At 47.7% G+C, this 22,635-nt stretch overlaps 1 protein-coding gene across 2 annotated transcripts in view; it reads right to left on the bottom strand.

Annotated features, from left to right (window-relative positions):
* EMC3 (ER membrane protein complex subunit 3) overlaps window positions 1-22,635 on the bottom strand; it is a 160,181-nt gene that overhangs the window by 63,744 nt on the left and 73,802 nt on the right. For both annotated transcript variants that reach the window (XM_030205446.1, XM_030205447.1), the window contains exon 6: window positions 2,957-3,061. In XM_030205446.1, the coding sequence (XP_030061306.1) occupies window positions 2,957-3,061 (105 nt within the window). The remainder of the gene's footprint in view (window positions 1-2,956; window positions 3,062-22,635) is intronic.

Genomic DNA, 22,635 nt, shown 5'->3' with positions numbered 1-22,635 from the left:
TACTTTAAAAGTAATGCGTTCCTTGAGTGGAAGCCAGTGTAGCTTCTCTCGTAAGGGTTTTGCACTTTCATATTTTGGTTTTCCGAAGATGAGTCTGGCTGCTGTATTCTGGGCTGTCTGAAGTTTCCTCAGTACTTGCTCTTTGCAACCTGCGTATAGTGAGTTGCAGTAATCCAGATGGCTTAGTACGAGGGATTGCACTAGGCAGCGAAAGATGGATCTTGGGAAGAATGGTCTTATTCTTTTCAGTTTCCACATGCAGTAGAACATCTTTTTGGTTGTATTGTTTGCATGGGTTTCGAGTGTTAAGTGGCGGTCGATAGTGACGTCCAAGGATTTTTAGTGTTTCTGATATTGGAAGGTTTAATTTTGGTGTTTTTATAGGTTCTGTCTGCTGGGTATGTTCCTTCTTCTGGATCTAGACAATCTAGAAGTGTGGCGTATTCAATAGGGCTAGCGGGTATTTTGAGTCGTAATTGTATAATTTTCTCCTTGAACTATTTTGCAAGGTTGTCCACATCTGGTATGTCTTTGCCGTTGTTTGTGACTGGTATGGTGTCTAACAGTTTGTTCACAAGGTTGAAGAGTTTGTGTGTGTCTTTGTAGTTTGGTCCTATTATTGTTTTGTAATGTAGTCTTTTAGTCTGTTTTATCGTATATTTGTATTTTCTCCGAAGTAATCTCTCTGGGGGTGGGGGGGCGGGGGGGTGGAGACAGACACCCCCCTTGGAACACATATTTGTTTCAGTTTCTGCAAGAGGTTTAAGCTGTATCTTTTTTACTTGCTTACTTAGCGACATGACTACACTTCAGGTTACTACTACTTGTAATGTCAGAGGAATACACTCCCCAATTAAACAACAAAAGCTCTTAAAGTCTCTCAATGACCAGAAAGTCTCCATAGCATTTTTGCAGGAGACCCACCTTTCTGCGGCGGAACATGCCAAGCTGAACCGCTGGTGGGTTGGCGAGATCTTTGGTTCCCTGGTGGTTGGCAGGAGGGGGGTGTTTGGTGATCCTAATTAGAAAGGGCTTGCAAGTGGAAACTAAGCAGGTTATTAGACCTGGAGGGCAGGTTTGTTTTGGCCTCTGTGGTGCTGGAACGCCAGCCCTTTCTATTATGTAATATATATGTGCCCAATACCTATGAGAAGGCATTTTTTGTTCAAACAATTCGCTGGATCCATGAGTAACATAGTAAGTGACAGTAGATAAAGACCTCTACGGTCCATCCAGTCTGCTCAACAAGATAAACTCATTTTACTTGATATGCAATACTTTATTTGTATAGCCGAGTTTTATTTGTCCTTGTCATTCTCAGGGCACAGAACGTAGAAGTCTGCCCAGCACTTGGGAGAAGTGCCTGTCATACTAGGCGGAGATCTCAATGACGTGGCTGACCCCACTCTTAATCAATCTTGGCCGACGGGTGGGGGGGGGGGAGACTGGCCCGAATCAAGCATAGTTTCTTTGTGACTGCTGCAATCAAAGCATTTACTTTAGGCAAGGTAAACTTCTCAGTCTCACAGGAAAGGATAAGGTAAAGCAATGACATGGTTCTTACAACCTTAAGCCTAGCATCAGGAACATCCCACTGTGCTTAAATTAACTTCTGCATAGCCTCATGAACATGACATGCTCTAGGAGACTTTAGTACTTGACATAATAGAAGGAGCCACAGTAGAGGATTAAGTAGTGGGTGAAAAAAATTAAGCATGTCCAAGGCTTTGGAAATAAAACCAGGCAACACTTCTTTCAAGAAAAGTCTAGCTGCTGCCCTTCCCCCACATCATGAGAAAGGGAATGCTCTGAAGTAACTGAAAGGGCTTCATCAGAACAACGACCAGAAGTCACAGAAACTTCAAGCTCTCTAAAAGATTGTAATTAATGCTTTTTTTGCAATATGGTGCCCCTGGGAGCGTTCAAAAAAGAAAAAGGTATGCTTGATGAATAAGTAGAACAAATTCTGGCAAAAAAGGGCTCCATAGCAGAAGTTTGAATGCTGTCCAAAGCAGCAGAACCAGCCCAAGGGTGTATTAAAGTTAAACCGAGGGTACCACAGGAATCAAAAGAGCAATGGGCTCTAAAATGGCTGCCAAGTCTGTGGTCATCACGGCTGCACCTGCCAAAACTGCAAGAGACTGCCCCTCAACTGCTCTGTGCCGTGACCTGGCAAAGGGTTTGAAGTATGTCATGTCTTGATTGTCAGGAGGGTGATTACAAATGGAGCACATCCTAGACACTGTTCGCAGGTTCCCACAACATTTAAGCAAGTCAGCCACCATAAAAAAAAAAAAAGAAAGAAAAAAGTTAGCAGTACTCACCACCGCATAAATTAATCTGCTGGCTTGATATTTAAAAGGTACTATAAAGGCACAGCTCAATTAAGCTCTCTTCACCTTCTGGCTGATGGGCATAGCCCATTAGTCTTGATTGATTCTTTGGTGATGAAACAGAAACTATCATTTACGTGCATACATTTTACCATTGACAGGGACTGACATAACTGGGCAAACCTAAATGTCAATTTATGTCAGGAAATCTGTGAGTCCAGATGCCGTTGCAAATCACTGTGTATGCTGCATTCTGCTGTACTTTATAGAATTGCCCCAAGTGTCCTGTGAGAGTGCTACCAGAGCACTTTTTTATCCCAAGGGGCTCCGAGTACTACTGCAGCAGCATTTCCAGTCCCTAACCTGGGATAAAAACAGAGACCTAGTCAAAATTAGTTTAAATTCTAATTTATAATACATTGAATATACAACCAAGGGGTTGAAATGGTGAGCTAACATAATACTGAATAAAATTTAAAACAGAATCCAATACAGACCTAACTTACCTACGTCCCTATTACCGAGGAAAGGCTTCAATCATCAGATAGGAGCTACAAAAAGCTTCTTTAACAAATCTACTCTGCTACACTCTGCTAGTGGATCTTAGTATTTTCTCAGCTCACTTGTAACAAATCCTGAGAAGGTCATGTTGATCCAGCCACCAATGAGAATCATGGGAAGGACATTGGTCACATTACCCTTCATCATATCTGTCAGCATGGTAGGATCTGAGGAAGGAAGGAAAAGGGAGAAATGAGAAATCTCTGCATATGCTGCCAAGGTACTAAGGAACTAGACTGTTGCTTTCTATGAGTGTCTGCAGTAGGCTCAGTCACTGCTTACATAATGCTGTAAATAAAGAACTTTACAGTATCCTGGGCCTTGACCTCAACTTGCTTTGAAAACAAAAAATAAGAGAAGCAGGTAGCACGTGAACAGATGCCCAATCCAAGCAGGAAATGAAGGAAACCACTAAGGCAAAAAGTTCCTTTATTGGTAAAAGGATCTTATAGGTAAACCCGACACAGCCAAGTTTCAATGATCATCTGCATCAAGGGAATGAGAAAGTCTGCAACAACATAAACAGCGAAGATACTTAACTGTAGCAGGTATTCTCCGAGGACAGCAGGCTGATTGCTCTCACATGTGGGTCGACGTCCGCGTCGGCCCAGGAATTGGCATTTTGCAAGCAAAAAATTAAAAAGTTTTGCCAGAGTCTTCTGGCGCGCGTGCAGCGTGCACCGCATATGTGCGGACTGATTTCCCGCCCGTCGCGTGAGCACTTTTCTTCAGTTAAATCAAAGATCACATAGAGAAATAAACAACAACTCCAAAGGGGAGGTGGACGGGTTTGTGAGAACAATCAGCCTGCTGTCCTCGAAGAATACCTGCTACAAGTATCTTCCCTTACTCCGAGGCCAAGCAGGCTGCTTGTGCTCGCATGTGGGGTATCCCTAGCACCCAGGCTCACTCAAAACAATGAACATTGGTCAATTGGGCCTCGCAACGGCGAGGACATAACATAGATTGACCTGCAACCATAAATAACTAACAGAGTGCAGCCTGGATCAGAACAAAAATGGGTCTAGGGGGGGTGGAGTTGGATTCTAAACCCCAAACAGATTCTGCAGCACCGACTGCCCAAACCGACTGTCGCATCGGGTATCCTGCTGAAGGCAGTAGTGAGATGTGAATGTGTGGACTAATGACCATGTTACAGCCTTGCAAATCTCCTCAACGGAGGCTAAGTGAGCCACTGACGCAGCAATGGCTCTAACATTATGAGCCGTGACATGACCCTCCAGAGTCAGCCCAGCTTGGGAATAAGTGAAGGAAATGCAATCTGCTAGCCAATTGGAGACTGTGCGTTTTCTGATGGCGACTCCCCTCCTGTTGGGATTGAAATAAACAAACAACTGGGCGGACTGTCTGAAGGGCTTTGTCTTCCCCACATAAAAGGCCAATGCTCTCTTACAATCCAAGGTATGTAAACTGCTCTCGCCAGGGCGGGTATGAGGATGGGGAAAAAATGTTGGCAAGACGATAGACTGGTTCAGATGGAACTCCGATACTACTTTTGGCAAGAACTTAGGGTGCGTGCGGAGGACTACTCTGTTGTGATGGAACTTAATATAAGGTGTGTCAGGTTCTCAGGTTCAGAGCCCGCGGGGCCGGGCTCTGGAGCAAACGTGAGCCCTTGGGCTGCTGCCGAGGAGCGACAGCAGCAGGCAAAACCCACCAACCAACACTGGGCAAGCACACCGGCAGGGACTGCAGGCACTGCCCAGCGAACCGGAACACATGGACTGGAATCCCCCGGACTGGGGACACAGGACTGGAACCCCCCGGACTGGAACACTGGACTGGAATCCCCCAGACTGGAGGACACAGGACTGGAACACCGGACTGGAGCACACCGGACTGGTCCACACAGCTTCACCTGCACTTAGCTACCAAGCCCCCCAGGAGTTGAGCTCCTGGGTTCGAGTAGCCGGCAGGGCTTACTGGATACCGGATGACACAGGGACCAGGACTGGAAACAGAAGTGCTCCTAAACCTAAACTGATCTACGTGCTCCCAAGCCCTAAACCAGCAGGAGTGTTCCTAACAGTAAACTGACAAAAGGACTTCCTAAGCCCTATACTAAACAGGAGCTCCTAAGCCCTGCTCAAGAAAGGGACTTCCTAAGCCCTAAACTAACAGAGCAGGGAACTAAACACAAAGCTAACACAGGTGCTACTAAGCACCAAGCTACAAGCAGAGCTCTACACTAATAAGCTAAACACAAAACTAACAAGCTACCTAAGCACTGCTCTAGCAAGCTAGATACAACTAACAAGGTGCTTCCTAAGCACTACTCAACCAGAAGAGCTCCTAGCACTAAAAGGGAAGAGAGGGGAGCCACAAGGAAAAAGCAGTGAAGCTAACACATAAGCCAAAAGTGCTTCTAAAGCACAAACACCAACAGCAAAGACTGCAATGCTCCCAATAGCACAAACACCAGAAGTACTTCTAACAGCAAACTCTGCAGTGTTCCTAACAACACCAAACCCTGAAGTACTTCTATCCGCAACAGAGCTTCCAAAGCCCTACACACAGCAATGCTTCCAAAACCAAGAGGGAAAAGCAGGGGAACCATAAGGGAAAAGCCGGAAAGCTAAACACACAGTCACCAGTGCACACTGCACTAACACTAACCTGGCCCTTAGCAAAAGCAAGCAGGGAAACTAGACACAAAGTCAGAAGTACACACTGCACCACCCTACCTAAAGCAAACACCACTGTTGCAAAAGGCTCTGAAGGAAACAACACCACTTCCTTATCAAGGCCCTCCCTGATGATGTCACACTTCCTAGACCCAGGCAACAGCACACTGGCCCAGAGAGCACACTGAAACCCAGAGAGGCCCAACCCACACCAATGCAGCACCGTGAAGCACTTGAAGCCAGTACACCCAAAGAGAGGTAGAGCAACTCAGGCAACATACACAGGTGCAGTATAGTGAAACAATTAGAGCCATGCTGCTGGAAGTTGCCAGCATAGAGAGACAGAGCTAGCTCAGAAAGGACACAGGAAACAGATGCCAGCTAAGAAGCTGACCCCCAGGAAAGAGGTAAGTTTGAGAGGGGTTCAGACCCCAATCATAACAAGGTGCATGCACTACCAAGGCCTGAAGCTCACTGACTCTACGAGCTGAAGTAACAGCCACCAAGAAAATGACCTTCCAGGTCAAGTACTTCAGATGGCAGGAATTCAGTGGCTCAAAAGGAGCTTTCACCAGCTTGAGATCCCATGACACTGGTGGAGGCTTGACCGGGAGCTTTGACAAAAGCAAACCTCTCATGAAGCAAACAACTAAAGGCTGTCCAGAGATAGGCTTACCCTCTACACGGCAATGATAAGCACTAATTGCACTAAGGTGAACCCTTACGGAGTTGGCCTTTAGACCAGACTGACAAGTGCAGAAGGTATTCAAGCAGGGTCTATGTAGGACATGAAAGAAGATCTAGGGCCTTGCTGTCACACCAGACGGCAAACTGAAGATACTTCCTGTGCGCTGGAAGGATCGAGATGTGAGTGCAAACATCCTTTAAGTCCAGAGAGCATAGCCAATCGTTTTCTTGAACCATGGGAAGAAGGGTGCCCAGGGAAACCATCCTGAACTTTTCTCGAACTAGAAATTTGACGCATCCTCCCTGTTTTCTTTTGCACAAGGAAGTGCCTGGAATAGAATCCCAGCCCTTCTTCCCCTGGTGGAATGGGTTCGGCCGCACCGGCCTTTAGAAGGGCGGAGAGTTCCTCTGCAAGTACCTGCTTGTGCTGGGAATTGTAAGATTGAGCTACCGGTGGACAATTTGGAGGTTTGGATTCCAGATTGAGAGTGTATCCTAACCGGACTATTTGAAGAACCCACTGGTTGGAGGTTATAAGAGGCCAACTTTGGTGAAAAAACATCAACCTCCCCCCTACCAGTAAGTTGTCTGGAATGGACACTTTTACTGAGGCTATGCTGAACTGGAGCCAGTCAAAAACCCGTCCCTTGCTTTTGCTGGGGAGCAGAATGGGCCTTAGTCGCACGCTGTTGATGAGAATGAGCGCGCTGGGGTTGAGCCTGGGCGGGCTGCCGAGAAGCAGGAGTGTACCTACGCCTAGAGTAGGTATAGGGGGCACTCCTCCTCCCTCCAAAAAACCTCCTAGATGAGGAGGCAGTAGCAGAAGGCACCCGGTGGGAGAGAGAGAATCCATAGCATCATTATGCTTCTTGATTTGATCAACTAGATCGTCTACTTTTTCTCCAAAAAGATTGTCCCCCCGGCAAGGAACATCCGCTGCTGCACAGAATGATCCATGACAGTCTGCGCATCACTATACCTTGAGCAGCGATTCTGGATGTCACGTCAAAAGTACCCCTGGCTAGGAACTTGCGACACCCCTTCTGCTGCCTGACCACCTGGCGAAAAGGCTCGGCCAGCTCCGTAGGGAGTGCATCAACCAAGCTAGACAGTTGACGTATCGAGTCCCGCAAGTGTACGCTCGTGAAGAGCTGGTACGACTGGATCTTGGCAGTGAGCATAGTGGCCTGATACGTCTTCCTCCCAAAAGAATCAAGAGTCCTAGCTTCTCTGCCTGGGCGCGCCGAAGCATAGTCTCTAGTACTCCTGGCTCTCTTGAGGGCGGAGTCCACCACCATGGAATTGTGGGGTAACAGAGACCTCATCAACCCAGGTTCACCGTGGATCCGATACTGGGATTCAGCTTTTTCTGGGACCAAGGGGCCAGACAGAGGGGCTGACCAGTTTTGCAGAAGGACTTCCTTCAGTATCTTATACAGAGGAGCTGTCACAGCCTCTTTAGGTGGAGAAGAATAATCCAAGACCGTGAGCATCTCAGTCCTGGACTCATCCTCACCTCCACAGGGAAGGGAATAGCTATAGCCATTTCCCGTACAAAAGAGGACAAGGACAGACTCTCTGGTGGAGACTGTCTCCTTTCTAGCGGAGGGGAAGGATCAGAGGGAATCTCAAAGAACTCATCAGAAAAGAAGTACCTGGGATCCTCATCTGACTCCCATGAATACTCCTGCTCAGTGTCAGATAAAACCCGAGTTAAGGTGCTTTGACACTGGACCTACCTCGACGCCGAGGAACAATGTCTTCTATGGCGAAGTTGAGAGGTCGATGCCCCGTCCGACTGCGGTGAAGCTCCCTCCACCGATGTCTAAGGGGAATCAACCTGGGTGGCAGGCGGTATCGCAGTCGGGGACCCCACCACAGGTAAAGGGCCAAACACCGCTGCAGCAGATGGTACAGAAGGCGCAAGCACCCCCTGACACCAAAGCTGACTGATGTAGAAGTCCCTCCAGAAGTTCTGGAAACAAGGCCCAGATGCGCTCGTCGAGAGCCGTCATCGGAGAAGGCTGCGGGGTCGGTGGGATAGGTGGTGTCAGAATCCATGGAGGATTGGGAGCAGGCACTAGGCTGCTAGGAGACCGAAGCAACGGCACCTCCTGTATCTTCTCGGTGCCGACACTTCTTGGGTGCCGACTCTTGACGTCCCGACTCTTGACGTCCCGGAGCTCCCGATACTTTGTGCTGAACGATGACAGTGCTTCTTAGCCTTCACTCGATGCCCGTCATCGAGACTCCTCAGTACCGATGAGGAGGATGTGGAATCCTCATGCCTCCATGGGGCCGGGTCCGACAAAGGCCGGCCCTGGGGGCTGCATAACAGGAGGCCTCGAGGCAGGTGTAGACCCACTTGACGACTAACCGCTTCCAGCACAAGTTGGTCTCATAGCAGCCATTACCTCTCTCCCTGACTTCGATGCTCCCTTCGATGTCGACGCCGCCAACCTTGGTACTGATGTCGAAGGACTGGACTGAGCCCCAAAATGTTTTTCGCGTTGAGCCTCTTGGGACGCTTGGGTCCGTTTCTTCATACGAAGACACAGACTACAAGCGGATGGGCTATGGTCGGGCCCAAGGCACTGGATACACCAAGTGTGGGTATCGGTACCTCAACGCGGAGAAAGAAAAACTGAAGAGAAGTGCTCACGCGACGGGCGGGAAATCAGAAGATTCTGGCAAAACTTTTAAATTTTTTTGCTTGCAAAATGCCGATTCCTGGGCCGATGCCGACCCACATGCGAGAACAAGCAGCCTGCATGTCCTCGGAGAAATATAAATACGAATGATGTAAAATGTATAAACATACAATATGACTGCCAGCCATACTAATGTATAATAAAAGTAATCATATGATAAAATAAACCACTAAAAAATACTTGATTGTACTCTGTACTCACCTTAGCTCAAAAGGCGTTATTTGTTCTTTGTTATAATTTTAATTGTGAACTGCTATGTTCCTTTGTTAATTGTGGTGTATTAAACATTTTAATAAAACAATAAACAGAAGAGATAAGGGAGTCACGTGACGCGCTGGGAGCGTTAGCAGCATAGAAGCTGAGTTCCGGGCCCCCGCTCCCCTCATTGCTTTACCAGCTAACTAAAACAGCGAAATAATCGGAACTCGAGTACGACCCAGACTTTCGGAGTGTGCATGGAACATTTCCTGGTCCCTATGCCGGCTGGAACGTCTAAACGAAGTGTAAAAGTGGAAAAAGGGAAACTACCTCCCTCGCCTGCGGAGTCCAAGATGGCGGACAGCGGGCGGGAAACTCACGAGGAGTTCTCAGAACGACAACTCACCCAGTTGACTACGGCGGTAGTGGCAGCCTTGGAACCAAGATTTCAATCACTGGCAAACCATTTGGTGAAGCTGGATGGCAACATGGCAGAATTAACAAAACGGACACATGAGTTAGAACAACGAGTGTCCACCGTGAAAGACGCGGGCAATGCTAGCCAGCCACGATTGACGGACATAGAACAGCAGCTCAGGATACAAGCAGAGAAAATGGAAGATCTTGAAAATAGAGCACGGCGCTCAAACCTGAGGCTGGTTGGCATTCCGGAATCGATAGCCGAAAAGAGTCTGGGCCCTCTTTTAGAAAAATGGTTACAACAAGAATTTGCCCTATCAGACAGCAGCGGGGGATTTTGCATTGAGAGAGCACACAGGCTGGGTAGATTTCAAGCAGAGAAGCAGAAACCCCGCGTGGTTATTATCAAAATACATAACTTTATCCACAAAGAAGAGATCATGCAAGGATTTCGATCAAAAAGGGATACTTTACAATATGATGGCAAACGGATTTTAATTTTTCCAGATTATTCAGCAGGTTTGCAAGACAAGAGAAGGCGGTTTCACGCGGCATGCTCCACATTAGCTGAGAAGAAAATTCGCTTCACACTGGCATACCCAGCAACTCTCAAAATCCAAAAAGACGGGAAGTGGAACTCCTTTATTTCGGAGAAATTGGCCATGGACTACATAAACAAAGAACTGGGCCATCAGGAAGAGGCCACATGAAACACGTCTGGGTATGGACTAGTCTGGTATCTGTTATATTGAAATTGATGATCCAAATAGCTTGAGGAGCTGAAATGGAATACAGAAGTTAAATAAGACAGTGTTAATTAAGTTTTCTTTTTTTTTTTGAGAGTTGGTGTAAGCATTAAGATCACAGGGGAGCGGGGGCCAACGCAGAGAAGTGACCTCGGTGACGACAAGCTGGCGTCACAATGCAATAGTTACGTAGGGGTGTTTAAGGGGGGGGAAGAGGAATGTTTAAAACAAGATATGTTGACACAAGGGAAAGGGTTGGGGGTGGGGGGGAGTTCGGGGAAGATTGTGGACTGTTCTTATTGGGTATATAAGACAAAGGGCTGTGGAACCGTAATATGGAAGGGGAGAGGAATAATGGAAAGGTTCAGTTGGGTGTCAGAGAAGGGCTGGGGTCCTGGCGCCAACAATACTAACAGAAATAAGGTCATTGAGAGATTGTTGGATGCATGGGCTCGTCTAGCTATAAAATAATCACATGGAATGTGGGCGGAGTTTCATCCCCGATAAAGCGAGGGAAGATCCTCACACATCTGAAGAGGCTGGGTGCTGACATTGCCTGCATACAGGAAACCAGACTCTCTGACGAAGAACATCAGAAATTACAGAGAACCTGGGTAGGGCAGGTAGACTATGCGTCATCTGGTAAAAGGAGAGGGGGGATGGCGATCTTATATCGAAGCACCTCGTTTGCACATCAGAGGTCATACTACGGGATGATAATGGCCATTATCTATTAGTTAAACTAAACTTACAAGGGTCAGAAATATTGTTATTATCTGTATATGCACCCACCCCCTCTACCCCGGATTTCTTTTCAGATCTATTACGTATTATGTTACCATACAGAGATAAGAGATTAATAATTGTTGGAGATATGAACATACTGATGAACCCTAGCATAGACTGTACGGGAAGACGGAATGAGGAGGGGGGGGGGGGGTGCTGGAGATAGAGGGGTACTTTCGGCATTCGCCACTGATCTTGGGGTGGTGGATGTTTGGAGGTCTCTGTTCCCTGAGGTAAGGGACTACACTCACAGATCTAGAGCTCATGGGACCTGGGCCCGTTTAGATTATATGTTTATTTCTAACCAAATTTTTTCCAATGTAACAGCAGCTGGCATAGAGCAAGAGCTGATCTCAGATCACTCACCAGTGTGGTTTCAACTGGCAGATCAAAAGGGACGTCAGACAGTTAAGACATGGAGATTCCCAAATTATTTAATTAAAAATACGGACTTTACGAAGTTCTTACACCAAAAATGGGAGGAATTCTCCTTACATAATCAACAACACAAATCTGACCCGATACTATTTTGGTGCACTGCAAAAGCGGTGATGCGGGGGGAAGTCATCTCCTATGTAGCGGCAAGACGGCGGAAAGTAGCAGCTAGTATCATTAATCTGACTGACCGGTTGGGCAGAGCCAGGCATACATACCTGCGCTCCCCGACTCAGGTCAATAGAGATAATTATGAGGCACTCCAGACCACCTTAAATTCATTGATACATGAACAGACACAAAGAGGATTAATATTCTACAAATATAGGCTACATAAACACGGCAACCGACAAGGGAGTGTATTGGCGAAACTAATTCGGCCATGGGCGGGAAACCGAACTATCACGGCCATGAGGAATGAGAAGAGAGAATTAAAGAATAAAACTGCTGACATTTTGGAAATAGTACAAACATATTTCCGAGAACTGTACGGCTCATCAGGCTCCCCTCCACAGCATGATGTGGAGGCATTTCTAACTAGGGCTGGGATGTCAAAATTAACTCCAGAAGCTCGGGACCACTTAGCCCAACCCTTACAATCGAGGGAGCTTCAGAAGGCTATCCGAGGTTTAAAGTATAACTCGGCGCCCGGGATTGATGGGTTCTCTGGTGAATTTTACAAGGCATTACAATTACCTCTGATTCCAACTTTACTAGATTATTTTCAGGAAGTGACAGTGGGTGGGGAGTTCCCGAAACATGAAAATACAGCCTTAATCACGTTAATATTAAAACCAGGAAAAGAGGCATCAGATCCCGACTCATACCGCCCAATATCGCTCATTAATGTAGATATTAAACTTTTCACCAAAATATTGGCTAATAGACTGGCAGAACACATTCCAGCCCTGGTGGATGCAGCACAGGTAGGATTTATACCCAAACGACATTCGGTTTTACACGTCCGGAAAATCCTCCTTGCTATGGCTCAATGTAAAAGCAATAGTGAACCCCTGATGCTAGTGAGTCTAGATGCTTCCAAGGCCTTCGATCATGTAAATTGGGGGTATTTATTGCAGTTACTAGAATGGGTAGGACTACCGGAAGAGGCCATACAGATAGTTCGAGTATTGTATACAGGACTGGGCGCACAGATTATAGCTAATGGTAGCCAATCAGAATGGTTCCCGGTCAAGCGAGGAACGAGGCAGGGGTGTCCCCTGTCCCCGTTCCTCTTCAATCTCGCATTAGAGCCCCTAATGAGACTTCTGAATGGATCTTGGGAGATCAAAGGGGTACAGATGAGAGGAGAGGAGGTCAAAGCACTAGCTTATGCGGATGATATTTTCCTGGCTCTTCGTGAACTCTGGATGTCACTGCAGTATACCCTTGAAATAGTGAAAGAATACGGCACGCTCTCGGGATTTGCTTTAAACTTACAGAAGTCCGGGGCATTGGCAGTAGATAATGAGACACGGGAGAGATGGCAAGGGATTTTTCCATTGCAGTGGGCAGATAAGGCCTTAAAATACTTAGGAACAATGATTCCTCGAGATGAGTCCTCATTGTACAGCATTAATGTGGGTCCACTGATGGAAAGCACAAAGCATAGACTATCCTTATGGCAGAGTTTACCTTTATCATTATGGGGCAGAATTGCTCTCTTCAACATGATTATAGCCCCGAGATGGTTGTACCTCTTCCAACAATTACCTCTATACTTGAAAGGGAAAGATGAGAAGGCCTTAAATAGACAGATACAGAGCTTTTTATGGAAGGGGAAACGTCCCAGATTGCCGATGACCATGATCACAACTCCACGAGAACAAGGGGGAATGGGACTTCTGAGCATACGGAATCTATCAATTGCTAGTGCAATGCGCCATATAAACGATTGGTATCGGGGTACCCAAGAATTCTCTGTTACTGGGGTTGAGACTTCCATTTTTCCTCAAACACATTTCAGTTACTTGTTACATTCGGGTAACCGATTACCTACACTTGCGTTCAAGAAGCACCCCTTGTTGCAATCACTTAGGAACACATGGCGGTGGGTGTGTAGGAAGCATCATTTCGCGGCAAAAACTACCCCCCTATTATCCATTATGAATAATCCCGACTTTCCTCCGGGACAGGGCAACAGCATCTTTAGCCAATGGGCCACGAAGGGCATCCTTTACATATCACATGTGGTAGATGAAGAGGGGAAAATGAAACCTTTCCCGATATTGGTGAAGGAATTCGGCATACAGGAAAGGCATTATTTTGAATATTTACAGCTGAAACATTATATAACATCCTTGTTGTGGACCGACCTAACAGAGGATGTAATAGATACTCTAAAAGAGACATACACGCTGGGGGCTCAGTTATCAGTTCCTCTCAGGTTTCATCACCAGCAATTAAAAGACTCCACCTCTGAAATAGATTATGAGAGATTAGCCCGAGATTGGTCAAAGGATCTAGAAGCTGAAATTACGACTGATATTTGTAAAGAGTTTATTAAAAAATTATATAGGTTGCAGTTATCAGTTACACAGTGTGAGAGACTATATAGATTTTTATTAAGAACATATATGCCACCTGAGAGGGCTGCCCACGTGATGGAAACTTGTGATGGGACCTGTCCTAGATGTGGAGGAGGAGAGGCGGGATTAGGTCACATGTTTTGGCGGTGCCCCTTGATTGAGGAGTTCTGGGGGGAGATCACTCAAACATTGCTGCAAATGTGGGGATGCACTGTGGTTCGCGACCCCCTCTTACTGTTCTATAAGTACAAATTTACGGGAACGCCACCTCCGGGGTTTAAACGTTTCATGTATCTGGCAACACTATACGGGATCTCCACTATCTTAAAGTTTTGGCTGTCTGACTTGAAACCACCACTGATATACTGGAGAACACAGCTAATTTATCAAATGAAACTTGAAAGATGTGGTGTTTACTCACTAGATTCTGTGACAGGGGAGAAATTCCGCACACAATGGGAGCCTTTGTGGTTAACCATGCCTTCCAGAGGTCGCAGCTATATTCTGAATATCTGAATACCTGAACAGCTCACAGGGGACGGGGAGGGGGGAAAAAAGATACTCACAAGAATAGTAGGTTACTCAGTTGGTAATTTAAGTTAGGTTGCACTTGCAGGCTCAGGCAACTATAATCGGTTATCGACCGGCGGGGGTCGGTAAAGATTATCCGAGTCAAAGGAAAAGGAACAACAGTCTAATGTAACTTTGATTAAGACGATGTTACTGAAATATTCGTTGTACTTACTGGTAAAGATTGTTTTGTTTTTCTGTCTGTGCAACGTCTCCACTAGTTAGAGACCATATGGTAGAGGGAAGAGGGTGGGTTAAGGGAGTTGGGAGAAAATGAAAATTTTGATGATGGACTTTACCGCTGTATTTATCTTGCGAGTTTGATGGTGGCATTTATGTTTATGCCAGATACTAAATGGTTAATTTTGTCAATCATCAATAAAAATGTTGAAATATAAACAGAAGAGATTGGTGCTGGGGCCGATTCTGTTCAATAGGAGAAACATTGCCGAAGGGTTAGAAGGTAATGTTTGCCTTGTTGTAGATGATACCAAGATTTGTAACATAGTGGACACCCTGGAGGGAGTGGAAAACATGAAAAAGGATCTGCAAAAGTTAGAAGAATGGTCTAATGTTTAGCAATTAATTCAATGCAAAGAAGTGCAGTGATGCACTTAGGCAGTAGAAATCCAAGGGACACATATGTATTAGGTGGTGAGAGGGGGAAGGATCTTGGGGTGACAGAATCTGAAGGCAACAAAACAGTGTGACAAGGAGGTGGCCATAGCCAGAAGGATGTTAGGCAGTATAGGAGAGGTGTAAAGGAGAAGGTGTTGTTGGTGCGGCCCCACCTGGAGTATTGTGTTCAGTTTTGGCGGCCGTATCTTGCTAAAGATGTACATAAGTACATAAGTAGTGCCATACTGGGAAAGACCAAAGGTCCATCTAGCCCAGCATCCTGTCACCGACAGTGGCCAATCCAGGTCAAGGGCACCTGGCACGCTCCCCAAACGTAAAAACATTCCAGACAAGTTATACCTAAAAATGCGGAATTTTTCCAAGTCCATTTAATAGCGGTCTATGGACTTGTCCTTTAGGAATCTATCTAACCCCTTTTTAAACTCCGTCAAGCTAACCGCCCGTACCACGTTCTCCGGCAACGAATTCCAGAGTCTAATTACACGTTGGGTGAAGAAATATTTTCTCCGATTCGTTTTAAATTTACCACACTGTAGCTTCAACTCATGCCCTCTAGTCCTAGTATTTTTGTGTTATGTTATGTTGTGTTATGTTATGCTATTTTGCTAGCAAACAGTTCAGAGTTTACCTAGAATAATGTGCAGAAAATGTTCTAGTTGTTGAATACAGCTATGGATCAAAAATGCAATGCGCATTGAAAAGCAAATGGTTTCAACTGTTTCATGTACGCCGATGATGTTACAAAACACAAATTTTTAGATCATTAACTCCTTGGTACTATCAAAACTTGATTACTGCAATGTGGTCTTTGCAGGACTTAAGACCTAATTAGAAAATTACAAACTGTTCAAAACACAGCAACTCGTCTCGTACTTAAAGCTACCCGATACTCCAAAGCACCCCCACTTCTACTAAAACGACACTGGCTACCTATAAGTTCATGCATTACTTTCAAATTGCATTCACCCAAATAATTTATGGTTCATCCCCTCTTACATGCAGAATCTTATAGAGCTATCAACATGCCATGCTAAAAAATCATCCAGAGGCTGTCTTGTGTTACACTTCCTTCAACGTAATAAAATCAAAAATAAAACTTAATAAAACTATCCACAATGCAGGATTTTCATACTGAAGTACAACCAGATGGAACTCTTTGCCCAAACAATTCAGTCAAACTGAAGACTCTCATATTTCGTAAATTATTGAAAACTCACTTGATAAGATCAACCTCTAACAAATCTTAACTAACCCTCTAACTAAACTGCATTAACAACTCTGTCCATATTCACATTCTCTTATGTATTACATTTATTTATTTTTTGTTATATTGTGAGCCACATTGAACTTGAATCCTATTTCAGTTAATGTGGGATATAAATGTCATAAATATATACAAGTGAATGGTGTGCCCACATTAGTTTGAGTGACAGTGAACATGCAGGACATGACGATATAAATAGTGCTTTGGTGCAAAATGAGAGGAATCATAAAGTGAGTTGTACTAAAAAAGAACCCACAAATTAAAAAAAAAAAAAAAAATCTGCCAAAAAACCCCAAAACCTAATATATATTCTGACTGCAAACAACAACAACAACAACAACAACAAAAAGCTTGTTAGTGAAAATGAATGGAAAAAACACAAAAACTAATAAGTTTAATGTCAATGAACAAGAATATACTTTCATACGTTGATGACTACAAGAGCAACCTAATGAATTCCACTATAAAATACATTTAAGTGTAATGCCTGGTTTAAACCTGAAGGTTTTAATGCATTAAATGAAAAAAGTGTCCTCTTTCCTATGCAAAATACTGTCCAAATCTCCCCCTCCTCTTCTGGGAGGTTTTATAACTGATAATACAAAATCTCAAATCCATGAAGCTGTGACCCTCTTGTTTGCAAGTCTCAAATTTTGCCAGAAATACCTCTATTCAAACAACTCTTATGTTCTAATACTCTAATTTGAATTTCCTCTTTGGTTTTTTTTTGTCTTAGTTTAAAGAAGGTTAATATATAAACAATTAAATATAACAAATTAATGTAAAAGCATCCATAAGAATCAAAACTATAGCGAATGCTACATACCTGTAGAAGGTATTCTCCGAGGACAGCAGGCTGATTGTTCTCACTGATGGGTGACGTCCTCGGCAGCCCCTCCAATCGGAATCTTCCTAGCAAAGTCCTTTGCTAGCTCTCGCGCGCATGCGCGGCCGTCTTCCCGCCCGAAACCGGCTCGAGCCGGCCAGTCCAGTATGTAGCAAGACAATACACTTCAAGGGAAGACACAACTCCAAAGGGGAGGCGGGCGGGTTTGTGAGAACAATCAGCCTGCTGTCCTCGGAGAATACCTTCTACAGGTATGTAGCATTCGCTTTCTCCGAGGACAAGCAGGCTGCTTGTTCTCACTGATGGGGTATCCCTAGCCCCCAGGCTCACTCAAAACAACAACCAAGGTCAATTGGGCCTCGCAACGGCGAGGACATAACTGAGATTGACCTAAAAAATTTACCAACTAACTGAGAGTGCAGCCTGGAACAGAACAAACAGGGCCCTCGGGGGGTGGAGTTGGATCCTAAAGCCCAAACAGGTTCTGAAGAACTGACTGCCCGAACCGACTGTCGCGTCGGGTATCCTGCTGCAGGCAGTAATGCGATGTGAATGTGTGGACAGATGACCACGTCGCAGCTTTGCAAATTTCTTCAATGGAGGCTGACTTCAAGTGGGCTACCGACGCAGCCATGGCTCTAACATTATGAGCCGTGACATGACCCTCAAGAGCCAGCCCCGCCTGGGCGTAAGTGAAGGAAATGCAATCTGCTAGCCAATTGGATATGGTGCGTTTCCCTACAGCCACTCCCCTCCTATTGGGATCAAAAGAAACAAACAATTGGGCGGACTGTCTGTGGGGCTGTGTCCGCTCCAGGTAGAAGGCCAATGCTCTCTTGCAGTCCAATGTGTGCAGCTGACGTTCAGCAGGGCAGGAATGAGGACGGGGAAAGAATGTTGGCAAGACAATTGACTGGTTCAGATGGAACTCCGACACGACCTTTGGCAAGAACTTAGGGTGAGTGCGGAGGACTACTCTGTTATGATGAAATTTGGTGTAAGGGGCCTGGGCTACCAGGGCCTGAAGCTCACTGACCCTACGAGCTGAAGTAACTGCCACCAAGAAAATGACCTTCCAGGTCAAGTACTTCAGATGGCAGGAATTCAGTGGCTCAAAAGGAGATTTCATCAGCTGGGTGAGAACGACATTGAGATCCCATGACACTGTAGGAGGCTTGACAGGGGGCTTTGACAAAAGCAAACCTCTCATGAAGCGAACAACTAAAGGCTGTCCTGAGATCGGCTTACCTTCCACATGGTAATGGTATGCACTGATTGCGCTAAGGTGAACCCTTACAGAGTTGGCCTTGAGACCAGACTCAGACAAGTGCAGAAGGTATTCAAGCAGGGTCTGTGTAGGACAAGAGCGAGGAGCTAGGGCCTTGCTGTCACACCAGACGGCAAACCTCCTCCACAGAAAGAAGTAACTCCTCTTGGTGGAATCTTTCCTGGAAGCAAGCAAGACGCGGGAGACACCCCTGACAGACCCAAAGAGGCAAAGTCTACGCTCTCAACATCCAGGCCGTGAGAGCCAGGGACCGGAGGCCGGGATGCAGAAGAGCCCCTTCGTTCTGCGTGATGAGGGTCGGAAAACACTCCAATCTCCACGGTTCTTCGGAGGATAACTCCAGAAGAAGAGGGAACCAGATCTGACGCGGCCAAAAAGGAGCAATCAGAATCATGGTGCCTCGGTCTTGCTTGAGTTTCAACAAAGTCTTTCCCACCAGAGGAATGGGAGGATAAGCATACAGCAGGCCCTCCCCCCAATCCAGGAGGAAGGCATCCGATGCTAGTCTGCCGGGGGCCTGAAGCCTGGAACAGAACTGAGGGACTTTGTGGTTCACTCGAGATGCGAAGAGATCCACCAAGGGGGTGCCCCACGCTTGGAAGATCTGGCGCACCACTCTGGAGTTGAGCGACCACTCGTGAGGTTGCATAATCCGGCTCAGTCTGTCGGCCAGACCGTTGTTTACGCCTGCCAGATATGTGGCTTGGAGAACCATGCCGAGACGGCGAGCCCAAAGCCACATGCTGACGGCTTCCTGACACAGGGGGCGAGATCCGGTGCCCCCCTGCTTGTTGACATAGTACATGGCAACCTGGTTGTCTGTCTGAATTTGGATAATTTGATGGGACAGCCGATCTCTGAAAACCTTCAGAGCGTTCCAGATCGCTCGCAACTCCAGGAGATTGATCTGTAGACCGCGTTCCTGGAGGGACCAGCTTCCTTGGGTGTGAAGCCCATCGACATGAGCTCCCCATCCCAGGAGAGACGCATCCGTTGTCAGCACTTTTTGTGGCTGAGGAATTTGGAAAGGACGTCCCAGAGTCAAATTGGACCAGATTGTCCACCAATACAGGGATTCGAGAAAACTCGTGGACAGGTGGATCACGTCTTCTAGACCCCCAGCAGCCTGATACCACTGGGAGGCTAGGGTCCATTGAGCAGATCTCATGTGAAGACGGGCCATGGGAGTCACATGAACTGTGGAGGCCATGTGGCCCAGCAATCTCAACATCTGCCGAGCTGTGATCTGCTGGGACGCTCGCACCCGCGAGACGAGGGACAACAAGTTGTTGGCCCTTGTCTCTGGGAGATAGGCGCGAGCCGTCCGAGAATCCAGCAGGGCTCCTATGAATTCGAGTTTCTGCACTGGGAGAAGATGGGACTTTGGGTAATTTATTACAAACCCCAGTAGCTCCAGGAGGCGAATAGTCATCTGCATGGACTGCAGGGCTCCTGCCTCGGACGTGTTCTTCACCAGCCAATCGTCGAGATATGGGAACACGTGCACTCCCAGCCTGCGAAGTGCCGCTGCTACCACAGCTAGGCACTTTGTGAATACTCTGGGCGCAGAGGCGAGCCCAAAGGGTAGCACACAGTACTGGAAATGGCGGGTGCCCAACTGAAATCGCAGATACTGTCTGTGAGCTGGCAGTATCGGGATGTGTGTGTAGGCATCCTTCAAGTCCAGAGAGCATAGCCAATCGTTTTGCTGAATCATGGGGAGAAGGGTGCCCAGGGAAAGCATCCTGAACTTTTCTTTTACGAGATATTTGTTCAGGGCCCTTAGGTCTAGGATGGGACGCATCCCCCCTGTTTTCTTTTCCACAAGGAAGTACCTGGAATAGAATCCCAGCCCTTCTTGCCCGGATGGCACGGGCTCGACCGCATTGGCGCTGAGAAGGGCGGAGAGTTCCTCTGCAAGTACCTGCTTGTGCTGGAAGCTGTAAGACTGAGCTCCCGGTGGACAATTTGGAGGTTTGGAGGCCAAATTGAGGGTGTATCCTTGCCGGACTATTTGCAGAACCCACTGATCGGAGGTTATGAGAGGCCACCTTTGGTGAAAAGCTTTCAACCTCCCTCCGACTGGCAGGTCGCCCGACACTGACACTTGGATGTCGGCTATGCTCTGCTGGAGCCAGTCAAAAGCTCGCCCCTTGCTTTTGCTGGGGAGCCGCGGGGCCTTGCTGAGGCGCACGCTGCTGACGAGAGCGAGCGCGCTGGGGCTTAGCCTGGGCCGCAGGCTGTCGGGAAGGAGGATTGTACCTACGCTTACCAGAAGTATAGGGAACAGTCTTCCTTCCCCCGAAAAATCGTCTACCTGTAGAGGTAGAAGCTGAAGGCTGCCGGCGGGAGAACTTGTCGAATGCGGTGTCCCGCTGGTGGAGAGACTCTACCACCTGCTCGACTTTTTCTCCAAAAATGTTGTCCGCACGGCAAGGCGAGTCCGCAATCCGCTGCTGGATTCTATTCTCCAGGTCGGCGGCACGCAGCCATGAGAGCCTGCGCATCACCACACCTTGAGCAGCGGCCCTGGACGCAACATCAAAAGTGTCAAACTCCTCTGGCCAGGAATTTTCTGCACGCCTTCAGCTGCCTGACCACCTCCTGAAAAGGCTTGGCTTGCTCAGGGGGAAGAGCATCAACCAAGCCCGCCAACTGTCGCACATTATTCCGCATGTGTATGCTCGTGTAGAGCTGGTAAGACTGAATTTTGGCCACGAGCATAGAGGAATGGTAGGCCTTCCTCCCAAAGGAGTCTAAGGTTCTAGAGTCTTTGCCCGGGGGCGCCGAAGCATGCTCCCTAGAACTCTTAGCCTTCTTTAGGGCCAGATCCACAACTCCAGAGTCGTGAGGCAACTGAGTGCGCATCAGCTCTGGGTCCCCATGGATCCGGTACTGGGACTCGATCTTCTTGGGGATGTGGGGATTAGTTAAAGGCTTGGTCCAGTTCGCCAGCAATGTCTTTTTGAGGACATGGTGCAGGGGAACAGTGGACGCTTCCTTAGGTGGAGAAGGATAGTCCAGGAGCTCAAACATTTCAGCCCTGGGCTCGTCCTCCACAACCACCGGGAAGGGGATGGCCGTAGACATCTCCCGGACAAAGGAAGCAAAAGACAGACTCTCGGGAGGAGGAAAGCTGCCTTTCAGGAGAGGGAGTGGGATCAGAAGGAAGACCCTCAGACTCCTCGTCAGAGAATATCTGGGATCTTCTTCTTCTTCCCACGAGGCCTCACCCTCGGTGTCAGACACAAGTTCACGGACCTGCGTCTGCAACCGCGCCCGGCTCGACTCCGTGGAGCCACGTCCACGATGGGGGCGTCGAGAGGTAGACTCCCTCGCCCGCATCGGCGAAGCTCCCTCCGCCGACGTAGTCGGGGAGCCCTCCTGGGAGGTGGCCACAGTCGGCACCGCACGCGGTACCGACGTCGGGGACCTCACCCCGGGCGATGGGCCAGCCGGCGCCATGCTCGACGGTACCGGAGGCGCAAGCACCGCCGGTACCGGAGGGGTAGGGCGCAACAGCTCTCCCAGAATCTCTGGGAGAACGGCCCGGAGGCTCTCGTTCAGAGCGGCTGCAGAGAAAGGCATGGAGGTCGATGCAGGCGTCGACGCCAGAACCTGTTCCGGGCGTGGAGGCTGTTCCGGGCTGTCCAGAGTGGAGCGCATCGACACCTCTTGAACAGAGGGTGAGCGGTCCTCTCGGTGCCGATGCCTGCTGGGTGCCGACTCCCTCGGCGACCCAGAGCTCTCGGTGCCGACGCGGGAAGGGGACCGGTGTCGATGCTTCTTCGACTTCTTCCGAAGCATGTCACCGGAGCTTCCCGGCACCGACGAGGAGGACGTAGAATCCATCCGTCGCTTCCTCGGGGCCGAGACCGAAGAGGGTCGATCTCGGGGGGGCTGTACCGCAGGAGCCCTCAGGGTAGGAGGAGACCCACCCGAGGGCTCACCGCCACCAGCAGGGGAAAGGACAGCCC

The sequence above is a fragment of the Microcaecilia unicolor genome, chromosome 6 (genome assembly GCF_901765095.1).
Source record: "Microcaecilia unicolor chromosome 6, aMicUni1.1, whole genome shotgun sequence".
NCBI lineage: Eukaryota > Metazoa > Chordata > Amphibia > Gymnophiona > Siphonopidae > Microcaecilia > Microcaecilia unicolor.
This window is presented reverse-complemented; position numbering and strand designations above follow the sequence as displayed.